The following is a 19,213-nucleotide window of genomic DNA, read 5'->3' as shown; positions in this document are numbered from 1 at the left end:
ATGCTTTTTTCCTTGAGATCCTCCAAGAGATGTTGCTTACCTCAAATAGTTTACGTTTGTTGACATATGACGTCCTTCCAAAGTCCATACTCTTCGTACATGTTCCTCTGGAAGAGGAACATGAGGGTTCTTACCTGTAGATCTTGAAGATAAGCACGCTGAATGCACCTTCACGCTATGAACTGCCTATAGATAGTCAAGCAACGCTGACAGAGAACATTTGCTGCTACGGCAGGATCTCTAGGAGACACGGCACGAAGGGCACAGTAGATCCTTTCCTCTTGCTTCCTCTAAACTCAAGACGTGGAAACATGGAAGGGACTTGGAGTAGGGCAAGAAAAGGAAAAGGCTGTGAAGACATATACCTAGCAATACATCTTGAAAACCAGCTAAGGGTAAATAATTTTTCTCAGATCTGTACTTGTATCACATGCATTCACACTGTGGGCAACTGCAGGTGGCACCCCTCAAAAACACATTTCAAAGAATGAAGATGAAAGGATGGCCCCCTCCTAAGAGTCACCAGTACAAGCTCTTCAAGGCGTGAATGAAAGCCTGAGAGATGTTCTTGCAGCTGCTTTATAGATCTTGCTGACAGCTGCTGCACCGCTGGGGTTACCTGAGTCAGGCTGGGTCAGAGCTGAGGGCAGCATGCTAACCACTTAAATAGTCTATGAAAAAATTCCTTGTATGCAGTGATAGGTATTTCAAGACCTGGCCTGTGCCAGAAGGTACGGGGCTCTTGGGAAGACCCCAAATGAAACGCGTACTGCCTTCATAGTCAGTTTCTCTCACCTGTTGAAGGGAAGTAGCTATTCACCTAGAAACTCTAAACAAACATAGTCAAGAACAAAGTTTTACTCAATGGGAAGTGTTAATATCACACTAGGGAATCTTTAAAACACTCAAAAACTGGTGTTGGGGTGGGAAAGGGAAGTAGGGAAAACAAAAACTTTTCAATGGAAGAGTGACAAGAAATACACAGAAACAAACATAAACCAACCAAGACGGGCTTGAAAAGCCTGCTGCTCGATTCCATGAAACAATCTAGTAACGGGAGGGAAAGAGCAACACTTCCCTAACCAGCAAACCTCAAATTTTAATTGCCTCAACAAGTGCCTTTCCTCTGAAAGTCCAGTTTGTGAGCAACATGCCAGCAGCCTCCTCTAGAAGCCAAACGGAAATGAAAGGAGGTGATGCAAGGATGACGAGCTTAACCTGACCACGTTCCCTTGGGTGGTTCAGACAGGTATATTTGGTCAATTTTTAGCTGCTCAGAGGATCAGGCAGACAGATGATGGACGGGAAATCTTTTTCTTTCCTGTGTCACCTGCCATAATTGCTCTGCTGCCCCTTAACTTTACTGTTAGGTGCTTGTGTCATGGCTGCAGTTCATGTTCTGGCAAATAACCATTCCACAAGAGCTACGCCGCAAGCTGAAATGAATATACCCATAATTAAAAGGGAACCAAGCAGGTGCCCTTCTGTGCCTCAAGGAACAAATACACAAATACCGTTGCTCAAAACCTGCCATTTCCAGCTGGGTTTCACTTCACAGCTAGAGCCTCTCTCTATGGAGCGAATGGGATTAATAGCTCACACAGAATCTTCCAGGTGGTCTGTCATCATCTCAGATGTGCGTTATGCAAATGACAATAAGGTGCTTGGTACTTACTGCCCTCCGTATCATATGCGTGGTTGACTGATGAAAATCTCACCGCAACAGACGTTTGGCGCTTCTGGACAATGTATCCATGTTGCTTTGAAAAATCTTGGAAGCCTTTTAGCAAAATCAGAGATTGCAATGGATACAGGCACATAGAAAGCACTAGTAAAGAAACAAGTGTGGACAAGTGTAGGAAATAGTAAATTCCTCTGCGCTAAGCAGAAATTGTTCTTGAGGTTGCGTCCATCTTGCAGGCTCTGCTTGAAGAGCCAGGTTTTCAGGAGGTGGCACAAACTGTTACTTCCATGTGGTGATCAACCCAGGTCTGTCCTCTAAAATGCAAATACGGTGAAGATCCACTGCGACAGACATATGGGTTTGTTAGTCCAAAACAACGGTTTTCATCAAGCATTGGGTAAGCATTATCCATTCAACTGAATTAGAACTTACAAACCAGAATTATACTCTTCACATTTAAGAGCAAGGACAAGAAATTACGTCACTTAAGTAAGTCCAAGATGGGAGCACTTCAAAAGTCAGTTAACACCTATCAAATGTTTATAATATGTGCTGAAAGAGAAAACAGAGTTCAGCTCTAATTTTAGAGTGATATACATGAAGTTTCTCAACTACCAAAGAAAAACGTGCGCACAAGAGGATTCCCACATACCGGCATCTGTAGAATTCAAACACGCTATTTCAAAATGCATTAAAGCTGGATGACTTCACCAGCTCTGTGCAAACTGCAGTAATAGGGAACTGAAGTTCCTAGACGCGTACAAACCAAGAGAGCAGATCAACAGAAAAGCAAGGAACAATTGTAAAATAGTAATTAGGAAGAAAAAGCACAACCGAAGAAAGATGATGGTCCTTAGAAACAAGCTGTATGAACAGCCACAGCAACATTTTATTTATTGACTCTTTCCCAGGGATACCACAACAAACGGAACCGAATTCTTAAAACTGGAAGGCAATGGAGGCATTTCGCAGCTGCAACGCCTACCGTAAAACCAACAACTATTTGACGTTCATGATGTAATTAGTGTCTTACTACAATTCATAAAAGATCTTCAAAACGTTCCCAAGTTACTGCGCTACAAAGAATAATGAAAGGTATCGAGTGCACATGAGCAAAGCTGTTTGTTTGTGAATTTCAGAATAACGTTATCTGTTCCCTGTACACAATCTTGTCATAGTTGGAGCTGGTGGGTTTTAGACCAAAAGGACCAATATGCCACAGCACTGTATCGGACTGTTTCATCTGCTACGTTAAAGGACTTCAATTACATCGTTTTGCAGTCTTCTTCCAATCTTTACTATGCATACAGATACAGTATCTTCATCCACCCCCTTTCTTACCTGAATAAACCAGAAAATGTTTAAGTTTTACAAGCCTTGCTACGCATTTGACTTTAATGCTCCAATGTGAAGTTTCTCCAGCAATCTTCCTAACTCCAAACATGGTGTGAATGATCAATACATATGGTTAAATATTTTCCAGATCCTTCAGGGAAGCGGCTTTTTTCTTCTGTGTAGTTATCAGGCTGAGCTGTAATTAAAAACAAGCAGATAGTTCCGTATATAATTTTTTGTAAGATCAAAGTATCGGCAGAACTTCAATATGTAAGGTGTCACGAAGGAGAGGGAAGAAGCACAGGTATGTGGGAATTTGGGGTTGACAGTAGAATTTACAACGTGCTCTACAGATGACTACTGCGCTTGTCTTATTTCAGATCCCAAAGAATTCAAGACGATGAAAGATGAGGTAGCAGGAGCACACTTTAAAGGCATCTACACAGAATACACACATTTTAAACCTGCGCAAACATTATCCTGTGTTTTTGATGTTTCTTACTGAATTACTATTCTTTAATAATAAGCTAAGATTCATAGTCATTGAACTAACCACATTAAGAATGTAATTTCTAGATTCCCTAACAGTCCAGCTCTAGCCGATATTTGATTTAATTTTACAAGTAAGCTGGATAATGTAATGAGGATACACAATTAAGTCAGAAAGTAGCCCTCAATCTGCAGATTCAGCGTACTGAGAAGAGTTGCCATTCTGAATGTGAGGAAGCACACACATGAACATTCGGTCTTCTGAGAGCTAGAAGAGAATGAACACCTTGTTTCTTCAGATTCAGAAGAGCAGACATTCTTGTAGCAGTACTCCTGGAGACCGCTTTGTCCAGCCTTTAGTGGGAACAGTGCTGGTACGTCTGGGCTTTTGGGGGGTGTAGAGGGAGAGGAAGGGGCTTGGCACAGAAGTTGGTAAGTGCCTACAAAAAAGCCGTGCCTGACGGCTGGCAGCAGTAACCTCTGCCAAGCCTGAAGAGGGCAAGGCAGTTCTGAAGACGGGCAATAAGATCTGGACAACAATTTAGCTGCTAAACATCGTATCTCTTTGTTACCTTTCAGAGGGAGACTGGTGAGGAACAATTAATTATCGATGTTCTCAGAACAGCAAGACCTCTTCCTATATGGGCACTGAGGCCAGGAATTTACTCCTGAACACCTGAAAGGTGATGTGACCATGTTTTTTAAGGGAAGACAGCACCTCAGAAGTATGAGAGCTGAACAGCTACATATAACAAACAGGAGGTAAAAAAACCTAAATCACTCTTTCAGAGCAATTCTTCACCAGCTGGGTAGACCCTGTCATGACAGAGAGCATTTACAGCCAGGAAAGACAGCTTATGTTATGATAGCTTGGCAGCCATGCCCATTTATTCACTGCTGTTGGGGAAAAAATGCCCTTTGTCCTAATTGGACAATTTACATCAACCAAACATTTCCTCTCTGCAACTCACATGGGATCGCCCACATTAAAAAGCTGTAATTTGCAAATGGGTTTCCTAAATCACTGTAAAAAATCAGAAGGCAGAAAGACCACCTCTACTTAATAGGAGACCAACCCGAGTAACAAATTTGCGTGGCAAATAAGTGAACCCAGTGTATAAACCCGCCATGGGATTTGCTTCAAGATGTATAGCTTGAATAGTATATAAAAAAGAAAGCTGGATGGAAAAAACTCACCTAGTCTCCAGCAGAGAAAATAAAGAATTATAAGTAGCACGGGGTTTAGACAATTAAAGCCTGAAGTTTCTCTCTCTGAAGAAAACCCTTCCTCCCAATCTCTCTTATGTCTACAAATATTGCATAGTACTGCTCAAAGTTGGCACTGGGTTGTAAGAGAACTAGAAAAAGAAGGCAGCAACAATTCAGCTCATTAAGTGATGGCAATGGTGCACAAGGAGGTCTTCGGCACATAAATGGCTCTAACAGACCCACCCTGGCTGAACTTTCCAGAATCACTGAAACACGTGCTAGGCACGTTTACTGTAGTAGCGAGATAGATACACCGTCCCTTCCTTCCTCCCTTCCCATGGCCTGGAAAAAAACCAAGTATTTCCTATTCTGTCTGCACAATTTTCAATATTTTTGACATTGCAGGACTTATTATGTCTGTTATACATAACTGCTGATAACTGCACGGGGTGTACTTCTCCAACAATCTTAGGGGACACAGCTGCTGGAGGCCACTAAGACAGACAAGAAGTTAACAACTCCGGGAGTTCACATGACATGGCAGAAGGTACTCAAGGGTGCATGCAATTTGATCAACACTGAACAGCTCCACACTATCAGTTCTGTCCTGTGACCGCTGCACACCACTTCCCCATGTTTTTTGTGCAGCCACACAATGAATTAGACCAGGGAACGAACTTGGCTGAAAAAATCCACAGAATTCCCACAAAACAGCTATGCTTCCTAGCAATTTTTATAAAGGCAGCTCTCCAGCCGTCAACTCAAGAGAAGCTTTGTTGTAAATCAGACTCCCCAGGAGACAGGTGTAGGAATTAGCACAATGTTTGCTCTTTATCATGTGAAGCCATCATCTGCGACTGCTGCAGTAGGTTACACCAAGCTAAAAAAGCCCGCTTTATGTAAACGGGAGCTGCAGTTATTTAAGGAGTTTTTTTTCTCTTTGTTAACTTGCTGCCATTCCTGAAGATGGAAATGATCGTACACACCTGCATTCACACATTTTGAACCACACACGTTTAATTCGCATCAAATTTGTTTCCATAAACAAATCTATACTGTCACTTAAGCATCCTGTCAGAAGGTGGCATTTAATTGAATATGCCTCAGTTTTGTGATGATGCATCCAAAACACAAGCTTGCTGTTAAAATTATATTAGTAATAATGCACATAAATGATCACCTCTGCCTCAGGAATGATACAAAGTGAATATTTTTGTAATATTCAATGGGTTTTTTTAAATGCACTTAGATAACGTGGCTTTTGTTAGTTTTGTACCTTTTGAGATGCGGTAGCTGCCCTCTGTTCTGCCTGGCTCAGTCGCCTTTGAAGCCTATTGATGTATTCTCGATATTCCATCATTAATTTTTCATCCTGTGCAAATGAAACATCTCATTACAAATGCAAAGTTCTTTTTACTGGATCCATACATACTCTAGTGAAAAAGCTTAAAACAAGAGGAACTTAAGAAGCAGAACTGTTTACCACTTACAATAAGACTGAAGACATACTGCTGACACATTATAGAGAATTTCCAGCTCAAATATGACATCATATGACTTTTGCAAGCAGAGCAATCTGCCGAGGAAGTTCTACTCATTTCACCATCTTCAAGTAAGATGCATAAAAACTGACATTTTAATCCAGGTAATTTAATTTACACAATCTTACAACAGAAATGTTTTCGCTATACTCAAAGGGAAAAAGAATATACTAGATAATACAAATGAGATTATAATCTTGCTACAGATTTCTTCTGCTTTCTTCATCAAAGGGTATAAAGTCTGTCTTAACCATCCTTTACTTACAGAAATCTATTCTCGCATTAGCCCCATTTTTCTCCGCTGAATAATACAGCTCTACAAAAGACAACACAGAACTTATCCTAGGTAGAACTGGATATTATCCCAGATTTACGAGGCTGACAGGATAGCTGGTTTCTAAAGTGGCCGTTAATTATTGAACAACGCACATTCCAAAACAATCCTGCCCTTAATCTTTAATGGATAATGCTTTTATCTATATGCATATATGCACATACCGTGTAACATACCCTACTATACGCATAGCATGCTGAGAATTTGATATCTCTGCATAGGCTACATTATGCATAACACGACGCCTACTCCTTTTTAGAGGTATGCATGCATACATAGGCATAAGTGACTTCAGAAACATTACCTGAATTGCCTGAAATTGCTAGATTACTAACCATGAAAGATGATCTCTCCTTTACCTTTTCTTGTAATTTGAGAGTGAAGTTAATTTGTCTTCCTGCCCTCTGAACATGTCAGTCAGCAGAAACACTGCGGTTTTCCAGCTATGACTAGTCCTGTCAAAATTTCTTAATTTTTTCTAAACCAGCAACATACCTCATCTACATAGGTTTCTGTTAAGATCCTAGTGTGCATGCATCAGGTTGTAACTGAAAGTAGTTGTCGTATCAGTCATTATCTTACCTCAGTTACCTTTTCATTTGCCATTTCCAGCTGAGAAATGAGCTCCTGGCTACGAAGTTTTTGTTGACTCAGCTCACTTCTATTAATCAGAAAAAAAGATGCTGATTAACATACAGTAGCGCATCAGTTATTGGAATATAACTTCATAGGTACCTTCTTGCATTGCAGGGGCTTATGGTGTATTTTTAATTACAGCGTTGCTCTTAAAACATTGATTTCAAAAGCACTACGCAGCTAGCACTTCTTCATGATGCGTATTCAAAACTACAATGGCAGAGGAATGAGATGTCTTTGTTCGAATCAACAGAACTTTGTCAAGAGCATTTGACATTTTACAGGTTTGGTTTTTTTTTCCTGTTTATTGAAACTTATTTTGCAGGCATGTTATGCTATAAATATAAGCTGCATTTGCACAGTGCATTCAATATTTAGATTAATATTCTAATTAGTGTCCCATAACCAGACTTCAACGTAGACATTTTTGAAGGTGCTTTGAAGTACCTAAAACCAAATCATTCTATACTGGTGAGATGAGACAACAATTTAACACTTCATGAGGAAAAGGAAAATGCCACCTTCTTCAAAGTGGTCTTTTTACTTTCATACTGAATGAGTTTGAGTGATCCTGAATTTGTATAGTATTGAAGACAAAAAATATCTGGGTTATGGTGGACATCTTTGTGTTGGTGCTCAAAGGAAACACTTCTTGCCTCCTGTCATCACAAGCCACTGAAGAGGAGGGATGACTAAAGATGGAAAAATCTCTGAACTTTGGTAATTTTAGCCAGAGGAAGACACAAAACTAAATGAGCTGCTCTAACCTTTGACCAGTCTCTACCCCACTAGCAACAGCCATCACAAAAAATGGTGTGATCAAGATTCTTGCCACCAGTTTCGCCTCCTACATTGAGATTCAAGCATGTTTGTGAAGAATTTTCAAATCTATTCTCACTTTACCTTCTTTTCCCAACTTGCACGTATGCCGAAATACAATCACCTTCATGAATATGTAGCACCTTGACAACACTCAGAAAGCTGATACCTAACCTTTAGGTGCTCTGCCTGTTACTGCCATGCACTGCAATGGAAGCTAAAGCCCTTATTCTTTCTGGGGGAGTGGAGGCCAGGTAGGAGATACTTTAACCTCAGATCTCCATCTGAAAAAGCCTCTGCTATTTTAATGATGGCATTTAGTTCTCAACAATAATTTACTCTTAAAAATTTTTAAACTTAGTATTTCGTAACAGTTTGACTGAAAACAGCTATATGGCACTTGAAATACAAGGTGGCAATATATCGGTTAACATAAGGTTGCGAGTACACCTAGCTGGTAGTTTCCACTGCCTTGTTCTCAGCCAACCCCTTTTACCCATCCCAGGTAGATATCCTAAAAACAGGTCAACATCTTTTGACTAGCCGCTATAAAAATGAGAGTACATAGCCAGATATTTAAACGATGTTAAACAGTTAAAATTCTATATAGATTATACCCGTGTGACCACATGTGAACATTTTTATATCAAATTAAATTGAAACTAAAGATGGATTACAATTGCAGGATCAAAATAGTATGTTAATACTTAACACTATTACTGCAATTTGTCCTCTGTAATCAGTATCAAGCATCAAGATGAAGCATTTTCAATACAGAAGCCCTAATGAACAGCTGTTTTTTGAAAGTTCAGTTTTTATAAACTGTTTTATTAGCAGAAATTTTATACAATTTTATTCAATTCCTGTCATACCTTTTCATACATACCTTTTCAAAACAAACTCCCTAGAAAGCTATTCAAACACTACTCCTTATAACGTGTAGACTGTTTATGTTCAAGTTTAACTACGCTAGTTAAAAAGGCTTTGAAAATAAGGAAATTCTACGTCATCTTAGAAGACTATCCAAATAGATTAATTTTCTAAATTAAAAAGTCTTAGTTACTGAAACCAGTCTGTCTCCTATGCTTGTGCTGGGGTGTGGAGTTAGCATTCTTAGCAGCACAGGCCATAAACAGAGTTTACATGCTCATATACAGCTGTATATCAAGAAATTATTTTTATAATTAGATCACACTGAACACGTATTTAAAGAAAACAGTTTAACCTTGTAAGCCTACGGAACCATGATGGCTACTGAGCTAGACATTCATTGGGCTAGACAATCCGTTCTGATTGTTAACCCTCCCCCAAACACACATTATGAGATTTTAATATTAAAATTGAGCAGTAACCCCAACTGCTGAATAACCGAATCGGTCCCTACTCCATATTGTCTTTGTTAAGTGAGTGGGAAACAAAAGGTGAGCTTCTAGCATTTCGGCAGACGGGTGATAAATCGGCCAGCTGTAGCAAGTACGTTCTGCAAAGCTCTCATCTGACAAATATAGCATGTGCCAGCTGTTTTTTTGGTTGAATTATACTATAATATGCTTCAGTTACTCTTAGTAATTATGAATTTTGTATACTGCCAGTACCTGCAGCTGTCTCTCATCCTGTTAATTTTTTTCTTTAATGAACATCTTAAAATAAGCAGCTATGGCTGCCAAACATTACAGAAGTGCAGCCAAGAATAATGTTTTAGAAACAGAGGAAACTTCTTCATCTCAAGATGCTGTGCAATTCACTTAATGGACTGTACAGGATGTAGGGAGAAGGAGAAGGCAGCCCTGGCCAGCACTTCATACACAGGCACCAAAACAGGTCGTTCTTCAGAGGCAGATTCTTTTCCATTGTAGAAAAGAGAAAACCGAGCGCTCCAAAAACCACGCACGGCTCCCGATGAGTCAGGGACTCTAACTATGACACAGGAATGTTTCGGAAGCAGAAACTGGAACAAAGACACCCAAAATAGCTGCCATCAGATGACTTAAGCTAAGCAGAGTATTTAAATTTAAAAACAATATGGCAAGGATTCCCTTTTTGTTAAGTACTGACAATTATAATTCAAGTGAATATTAAAAAAATGAAGCCATTCAGTACAGTTGTTCAAATATAATGGGTTTATATTACAACAAGTATTTTTTATTTTCCCCCCCAGTCATATCTTACTACTAGACTATAGTGTCAGATGGTTAAGATTATTAATTTACCAATTTGTTCATACTATGCATTAGCGTTAAATTTTATTGCTTTTTTTATTAGTTAACAAGTTAAGATTTTTAAAGCTCCTCAAATGCATTGTTACATGGAAGTAACTTCTAAAGTATTTGCCCTCTATCATCTAAGCCAACGTTTATAAATTGTCTCATGTACTGTTTGTTTTGTAGATTCAGTTTATATTTCTGAAAAGAGAACAGACTTGTGTATACCTGTTCCTACCCCTACTCAGGCTAAACTGTACCTTAACAGAGCAATCAGCCACACCTCTAACAGGCCAAAGTAATAGCAATAGCGAAGCTGAGAGAACTGTCAATTTCCTGTCATGTTTTCCAGTTACAAGATCTACCTTTTTCCCATCTGCAGATTTCAAGATCTACTCCGCTGAAGGGCATTCTGTGGATAATTCAGTCATTTGATTGAACTACGACACTTTGCTTATCAGTGTGAATCTTGTTCCGATCTCTGCTCCAGAATCAGGTTTAACAGAAATATGCTCTTGGTGTTGGCCACTGGTGAGGAGCCCGGTAAGAGTTTATGTGTAACCACTGGTTCTCTGCCAAATTCTTTCTCAATTTACCTGAATTCTTTTCTCAGTTCTCGGGATTAGAACATAAAAATCTATGAAAAATACTCATATGCCCATTAGATGGGATTAACCATCTATTACTACTTGTATTATGACCTCTTTTTTAATTATTTGTTTAACCTAGTTAACATAAGTACAGACCAGTCACGGTGGACTTTACTGAATGAATGAATAATCTGCCCTTATTTTTTAAACTTGCATACAGTCTTTCACTTGATTTTCTTTTAGTAAATGCTGGCAGATCTGATTACCCTGTTTTTGCTTAAATTCTGGTGTCGGAACTTTCTTACCCCTTCTCAATCTATCCTTATGGGCACAGGAACCATTTTTCTAGATTATAGTACTTCAGTGAAAGCAACAGCCTTTAAAAGTGTGTGTATGTATTCCTCGTTTCTTTCAAAAGTAAATTCTTTCAAATGAAGAGAGGAAATGTAAAAGAAGCTGGGAGCACTGGATACTATTATTTTACCACAGCTGTCAAAGGCAGATCACCTAAGTCCCTTGAAGTTTTGGGACATTCAAACTGACAGTGATCTTAGAGCTTACAACTTTACAACTGGAAGCTCTACATCCTGTAGATCAGCAACAACAACATGGATTGCTTCTATTTCTTATCAAATTCCACACAAATTTGTGGAGAAGTAACACTGAAGATCAAAATAACTTTTTAAACATTAAATCCAATTCCAATTTGGTTATTCAGATTACCAAACGAAGTAACCAAACCAATTCAACTAAAACTAAGTGTTAATATGCATTTTCGTCTCAAAAGCCACATCTGTCCTTTGGTCTTGAGGTGGGTTAACCCAACTGGCAGGTAAGTCCCCAGCCAATTGCTCGCTTGCTCCTCCTCAAAAGGAAAGGGGGAGAGAACCGAAAGGGTACAGGTGTGACAAAACCTCATGGGTCAAGAGAAAGACAGTTTAATAAGTGAAGGGGAAAAACAAAAAAGATGCAAAATCCATCACTCATCACCACCAGGCCAATGCCCAGCCAGTATCCAAACAACAGCTACGCTGGAAGAACTTCCGCCCAGTTTTATTGGTGAACGTGACGTCATGCGGCATGGGATATCCCTTTGGTCAGTTGGGGTCAGCTGTCCCGGCTGTGTTCCCATCCCAACTTCTTGCACACCCCCAGCCTGCTCGCTGGTGGGGCGGCAGTGTGAGAAACAGAGAAGGCCTGGACGCTGTACTAGCACTGTTCAGCAACACTGTTTTGGTCATAAATCGAAAACACAGCACCATACAGGCTGCTATAAAGAAAATTGACTCCATCCTCGCCAAACCCAGTACAGGTCTTTAGGAAGCATTAAATTCACATTAACTTAAAATATAAAGTTCCCCCAGACTTAATCTGAGGGTGATAGTTTTTGTATGTGTTTATGAACACATATAAGCAGATATATTTTTTTACATACAAACACATTCTTAGAGAAAGAAATGACCTAAATTCAATAGAAAAGCCTTGCAAAACTCATCTTTAAATAAATATGAGCGCTATGCCACTTTTTTAAAACCCTTAACAGTAATCATTCATTTGCATAACTGTTTTATAATTGTAAATATTTGCTGTCTCAGTTCACCTCAGTAAATGTCATTAGAACTCAAAGTACATCTAAAATGGATGCAATCAAAAGTCAGAGCAGCTTCCTTTCATAGTCTGCCAGACTAGACATTTTGCAGGAATAAAGAGAATAAACACTAGTCAGGAGTTGTTAGTCATGCTGCCAAGAGCAAGGTTTTTATTTGGAACGATGACCTATGTTGCAAGAAGCACTGACCTTCTTAGTTACCTTCAAGATTGACTTTTGGCACAAGTATATTGAAGCAAAACTGGTTCCTTGCCCTCTTGCAAGGTGAAGGCGAGGTCTGTTACCAATAAATCCTTCTAAAAGCGTACAGCATCTGAAGATACTTAGAGGGAAGAAAACTCTTCTCATAAATGAAGACTGTAATGTATTTTTATGAAGAAAATGGTGGAATTTAGTCTACAGGTATTCAATGCATTGCCTACTGTTTCAGCACTGTTTTGTAATTCCAAGTTCAGATTTATAGGCCATGATTACATGTTTAACTTGAACTGAGACCCAAATGTCCAAGAAAGCATGGAATAATTTTCAGTGAAGCCTGAAACTATCAGTTGATTTATCAGCATTTTTACCTACAGGTTTTTCACTGATCTACTAGATTCTCATATTATTTAAAAAAATCACACCCTGCTCTAGTGTTACAGGTTGCAAAATTTACTTTTGCTTCTTATTTTTTTTAAAATTAAAAAATCACCTAACATTCCCTGATATTGCTTCATTTCTTAAAAGTATTTATTTAATAATAATTCCTTTATGTATATGTATTACACCTCACAAACAAAACACTGGAGACTTAAAAGATGACAAACGAGCAGCACAGAATATGGAAAAGTTAGCAGCTGCTGCTGGGAAGTTAGTAAAGAAGCCAAAATGTTTCAGACACCTTCACATGGAAAACGAAAGTAATGAGGATAGAACTGAAAACCAGCAACAGATCATGAATTTAAGGCAACGGAATGGGAAACACCTACACTAACAAATGGGACACTGACTCAGTGCTTACGAGAGCTGCCCTAACAGCAAACCTCTGGTGAAATGCAGTATAAAATGCCTTTATGTAAACTACCTCCCCTGTACACATGGATAGGACTTTGTTCGGAAGTTTAGAACTTCCTGAAAAACATTCTCTTATAAAGCACATTACTATGCTGTAAGAGTAATATTTCTTATTAAAAACTGAACTTCTGCTACATGTCACCAACACAATCTCTGTATTTGCTCATATAGTTACATGAATCTGATACATCAAACAGTAACTTCATGAAGTGCCAAGGAGTGCCTCAGACAGTCCTCAACATATACTAAATAACCACGATATGCTGCTAAACCTGGAGAGCTCTCTATCTAAATCCAAAAAGGGTACGTTGAGATCTTCATCGAAGTTCATCGCCTTGCTGTGCAGTCATGACAAGATGAAGTTTCTCGGGAAGATATTAAGTTTTCCTTACAAGCTCACAGCTTAACTAACCCTCTCAAAACCACATAAACTTAGAAATTATGTATACAGGAAAGCTGGGTGAACATCGCCCTTTCACTTGGACCCCTCTATACGGCTTGGCGATACCATTTCCTGCATTAGCCTCAAGAGGACTTTCGAACAGCGCCTTTAATTCAATAGATCCTGCTTACCCAGCATCAGTCTATTATTTAGTGGTCTTGCTGATATTTCCATGATAAAAGCATTTGCTGCAAAATTATTTTGCTTTTTAAATAATCAGCAACTTTATTTTAGTTCACAACAAAGTAAGAAGTGATTTGCCATTCTGAATTTGCACTCAGAATACTTACTCAAAATGTTATTGTGATAAGATTAAAATAAATATGCTAATTATTCATTTATAATATAAGCAAGGACTTTGCGTTGAATAACTAGTACTGCGTAATTCAGGAGCTAATTTTCGTACCAACTGCATTGTACCAACTGTACAGCTAGGTACCTGGTAACACGTATAATGTGAAAAATCAGCTGGTTTTAAATCTTCCAGATAATACTCGTAGGTTCTGTTATAGCCACTTGTCACCGTAATATCAGAGCATGACCGCACAGATTTAATTATGAAATTCCCTATGTCAGTTTAAATTACTACCTTCCAGCAGAGAACAAACTTGTTTCCATTGCCAGTGTCCTTGTTAGGTAGAGCAAATGTCCGATAAAAACTTCTGCTTCTAGCTTATACGGTATGTAAAAGCACCACCTATGAAATCATCTTAAAAAGTAACCGACTTTGCCTTTAGACTTTCACCAAAATATCTACTGAAGTCACAGAGAATCATGTGGACTTAGTGTAGACTTGCAATTTTTAATAGGAGATGAACATTTTTTCTGTTCTGCCCCTCAGGCAGTATTCTCTTGACGCAGGATGGTAAATTATTGCAGGAGTTTTCCAGATGATGCCACATAGGCAGTCTCTCACATAAACAGGGACATTTTCACAATTTACTACCTGTTTTTCATACAGATTCACAAAGCAGACTTCCTCTTATGTCTGTTATATTTTCTATGTCAGCATTTTGCTGCAGATAAATAAGGTCTAAAGCTTTTGGTCCCCTATAACAACATTTTAACACTTAACATTAAAGCTTTAAGAAGGACAGCAGCTGTTTCACGGACAACTTTAATTGTTTTGGAAGTCTGCAATTTTTCCCTTTTAATTGGAAGTTGCTGAACTACATTCAGGACCTAGTTATGAACCTAGATGCTCGGCTGTGAGAGTTTTTGTAATTTCATTTATAGAAAATAAACTACTAGTTTAACAGCTTAAATTTACCTTAGCACGAAACATTACAAAATATTTTTCTTCTTTAGTTACTACATTTACAAAAGATGTCAAAAAAATTTGCATAGGATACTGGAATTATTATGGTTCGAGCGGCAAATATGTAAACCATTATAATAATAAAACATGACAAATCCAAAGATTACTCCCAAAGGAAATAAATGCTAGAATTCACAGGTTTCCAATTTTAACAGGGCAAAAGCTTTGCTTCCTTGTTAACACGATAGTAAGCACCTCCTAAAATCACTCTGAGCAAAGAACTACACCGGAGCGCATCCTGCGCTTTAAGCAACTAAAGGGTCATTTCAAATTTCTCAACAGAGCTGCAAACCCTGAATTTTACTTCTAAAAACCACTGAATGCACTTCCTAAAAGATAATGAAATCTGCAACACCATATTCTTCTCTAACCATTTTAACTTTAAAGAAATGAGACTTATGAAATCAGGCTTCCTAGTTTAGAAGTTACTGTGTACCAGTCTGTCAATCTCCCCCAAACTTCAACCAATTTTGAAGAGGAAGAGATCTGGAGGACATAAACTTCTAAGAAGTTCTATAAAAATATCAGGCTAATTTAATCTCTAATTTATAGTCTACTTGATCTAACTGACAGAGTTTCCTGAGCTTAGAAATCAAATAAAGCATGAGGCAAACGTTGCCTCTGTTGAGAGAAGCCCATTTAAAACTTGGCCTCCTAGAAGCACCAGCTAGCTGGCTGACCACAGCGAGTGAGCGAGCGTGTGCGTCAGCTCACAACTAGCCACAGTTTGGCTGTTACTTGCCAGCCCAACACAAGACATGCGAGGAAACTGAGGTGGAGGAAGGCAACACCAGAAAAGACAAGACACTGTGCGCAGATCAATTCATTTATATGTTAACACCGTGCAATGTGTCCACACACTGGAAAGGAAAACCCAGATGAATGTAGATGCCGTATCTGCTTATTTCATAAGCCGATCAGTGTGGATTCTTAACATTTTTTAATGGATATTAACATCCAAGTAGAAGCAAACACTATCTATAGCAGCACGCATTTAAAACAAAGATAAGTTTGCAGAATTTATTTCAGACGTAACTTGCAAATTGCTCATTTCTCATTGGGATACTTCCTTCTCTACGCACCCATTTCCAATAATGCCACTGTCTTTTCTAAATCAGTTGATGTTTGTCTGTATACAGGCTCACAGGCACCATAGGTGCCTATATTCCCCAGCGTCTAGGAATCACATGTAATCTGTACCTGTGTCTGTTGTGTGAGACGCCCTTGTTATTATGCCCTTTCAAAACTGAAAATATTCTTACATTGTGTGCTGGGAATACAAGTATCAGCTAGTTACCTGGCAACCTGTATGAATTAAGAGAAAAGTAAAGTTTATATCATATTTTTGCTTAGGGCAATCACACAACTCATTTGTCTCCTCATTTATGACAGCAGCTGCTCAGAAGAGAACATTAGATGTGTGTCCCAATAGGTTCTTTTCAGCTTATTTTAGAAGTCTGGAGACTCACTCCACAACTGATTTTATGGTGACTGTTCTGAATAGCTATAAATATAGAGGTTTTCATAATCCAAAAGCTAAAATTCTCTAAATTGAGCGTGTTATATCTTGAAAGAGAAAATTAAAAGTAAGATATTCCATTTTGGAATATATTTACTTTTTGTCATTACAAAATTCACACACATCAACAAGATGCAAAATTTTTACTGCAGTGCTAATTTCACAGAGAGCATCAAAAGTTCTTTTGAGAGCATTCTTTCTTGTTTTGCGGGAAGCACATCATCTAGCCCGGATGGTTTGCTCTTCATGGTTTTTCACCACAGGTTTACTGCCATACACCAAACAGTAACTAGAACTGTAACAGCTTCCAGAAGAGGAATAAAACTGCACTCACTTCAGCTTACTGATCCTGGCTTCTGTAGTTTCAGTAAGATTTTTTGTTTCTTCCTTCCACCGATTTGTTGCTTTTTGCTGAGCTACTAACAGACGCCTAAGTTCAGCAGTAGACTTTTGACTGGTGTCTTCCATTTCCTTAAGTCGAGCTTCATATCCATGTTCTTTCACAGCATGCTCATGCTCCATTGTGCTTATCTAGAAAAAATACAAATCGGGTACAATCAAGTCTCTCACTTTTTTTTTTTTTACATCACTTGAGTTAAATTTATAAACGTTTGTTGAAAGCATGTAACATACAATAATTAAACTTGTAATTACATGTTCTGATAGATACATGTTCCCAAAGCCAATTTAAGCAAATAGTACACCTGACAATAAAGAATAATGAGCTGCGTATGCTTATTTTTGTAAATAATCTTTATCCTTCTCCCTTGTGTTTTCTCCACAGAAGCACGTTCTTTCTTTTTCATCTAGCTAAAATGTGTTAGGAGTTTCTTAACTGCACCTAAAATCCGTTGTACATCAGAGGAAAATGAAAGCAAGCAATAAATCTTATCTGTGACTATAATGGAAGCCTGTCTGATTAAAAATGAGACAAAGAAAGATCTGGGATATGCTTTATAACCACTACCTATCTGTTACAAGACTCTGATCCTTTGGTTTTAAACTACGTGTGACCAAAGGGTTCCGGAGCTGGAACAAGATTTTCTGTTCAATTTGACTGCTTCCTTTATCTTCTTGTGCAAACTGGAAGCTGGATTTGAGACGGTCCCCATTCATAACTTGTAAAACTGCTTACCGACGTCTTCATTGCTGCAGATTCTTAGATCCCTTTTCAGTATCTTTACACTCCTGGAGTTAAGAGCAGAGGGCTTTATATGACAAAAGTACCAGCTTCATACGTTTAGAAATCACATCAAGGATCAAAGCTGTGACTCCCTCCAGAAGCCAAAGGTACCATGAATCTACTGAGGTTACTATTAATTCATTATCCCACCTGCAGTCTGCTTCAGGTGCATTTAATGGAACACGTTCAAAAAGAACACCCATCGTTCAGCTAATTATCTTGTTACCTATTCATATAGAAAAATGTTCTCTGTCCAGAAAATACAGAACCAATGTTTGACAGCCACACTATTAAATTATTTATTAGTTCCACACTGCTCTGACAACATGGTGGACATACAAGTAGAGGAACGCTCTGGACTGAAAGTCACACAGAGATTCCTAACACATTACAGACAGTAGATAAACGAAGATCTGGAATCGGAATAAGTGAAACCACTTGAAGGAAAATATGCTATTATTTAATCTATTAATCTTATAAAAAGCAAAGAACATTTGGGATCTTCTTATCAAGCAGAATGTAATACATATGAAAATACAATTTAAATAGCAGAGATTGAGTTACCCAGCAGATTCTGAGGACACACAATGCTACAACAAAATTACTCTTACGCAGAAACCAGGAAGCATCATTGAAACTTTCATCCTGAATTTAAACTTCCAATGATTTTCTCTTAGAACTGCTGCCTTAATTAAGCAAATATCAGTCTTACGTTAAAAGAAAAATAACATATAAACCATACCCTTATTTTAGCTTTTTTTTGAGCCTCTATGGCCAGTTTTCTCAAGCCCTCCATTTCTTTTTGCAGTTGTTCATTCTCTTGCTGAAGTTTTAGCCTTTGCTCACTGACAAAGGCACTCTTTTCTCTTTCTGAATCCAGAATGCTTTGCAATTTACAGATAACTTCCTGGCAGCGAGATTTCTCTTCCTCAGAGCTGAAAGAGAAGAAAAGTCTTGTTGGAACTCAAGAGCTGAACAACTACTGTACTAGAGAAGAAAAAAAAAATATATATATTGGGACAGATCTTTGGTCTGACCCAGTACAACTGTTCCCCTGTTTCTTCCTGAAAGCTTCTATCAGCTCACCATGTTTAACAGGCTTGACAGCTAGAACTATGCACAAGTCAGCAAAGAATTTTATCAAGATGACGGAATTCATAAAACCAATCTAATATTGTAGCAATCTCAGTAAAATGACAATGAGAAACAAGATTTTCATTTTGATAACATTTCCAGATTCCCAGCTGAGGA

General features: G+C 38.4%; 2 protein-coding genes and 1 long non-coding RNA gene across 5 annotated transcripts in view; 2 read left to right on the top strand and 1 right to left on the bottom strand.

Annotated features, from left to right (window-relative positions):
• The window catches only part of JADE1 (jade family PHD finger 1), a 50,235-nt gene extending 46,452 nt beyond the window's left edge, over positions 1 to 3,783 (top strand). Inside the window, exon 12 of the transcript XR_015699754.1 lies at positions 3,400 to 3,783. The gene's annotated coding sequence lies outside the window, so the exon portion shown is untranslated. The remainder of the gene's footprint in view (positions 1 to 3,399) is intronic.
• Positions 2,550 to 19,213, bottom strand: part of SCLT1 (sodium channel and clathrin linker 1) — a 44,540-nt gene continuing 27,876 nt past the window's right edge. For all 3 annotated transcript variants that reach the window (XM_087736826.1, XM_087736828.1, XM_087736829.1), the window contains 5 exons: positions 18,705 to 18,897; positions 17,114 to 17,310; positions 7,175 to 7,253; positions 5,994 to 6,089; positions 2,550 to 3,215 (listed from right to left, as the gene is read on the bottom strand). In XM_087736826.1, coding sequence (XP_087592952.1) covers positions 3,153 to 3,215; positions 5,994 to 6,089; positions 7,175 to 7,253; positions 17,114 to 17,310; positions 18,705 to 18,897 — 628 coding nt within the window. In that variant the 3' untranslated portion in view covers positions 2,550 to 3,152. The remainder of the gene's footprint in view (positions 3,216 to 5,993; positions 6,090 to 7,174; positions 7,254 to 17,113; positions 17,311 to 18,704; positions 18,898 to 19,213) is intronic.
• On the top strand, positions 7,274 to 17,696 carry LOC148051571 (uncharacterized). The gene is made up of 5 exons (XR_015699755.1): positions 7,274 to 7,512; positions 10,631 to 10,791; positions 13,672 to 13,803; positions 17,043 to 17,146; positions 17,564 to 17,696. It is a non-coding gene; the product is annotated as an uncharacterized LOC148051571 (long non-coding RNA).

The sequence above is a fragment of the Nipponia nippon genome, unplaced genomic scaffold, assembly GCF_047370975.1.
Source record: "Nipponia nippon isolate SJK-2023a ecotype South Korea unplaced genomic scaffold, ASM4737097v1 scaffold_6, whole genome shotgun sequence".
NCBI lineage: Eukaryota > Metazoa > Chordata > Aves > Pelecaniformes > Threskiornithidae > Nipponia > Nipponia nippon.
The sequence above is the reverse complement of the archived record's forward strand: the minus strand, read 5'-3'. Positions and strand labels throughout refer to the sequence as shown.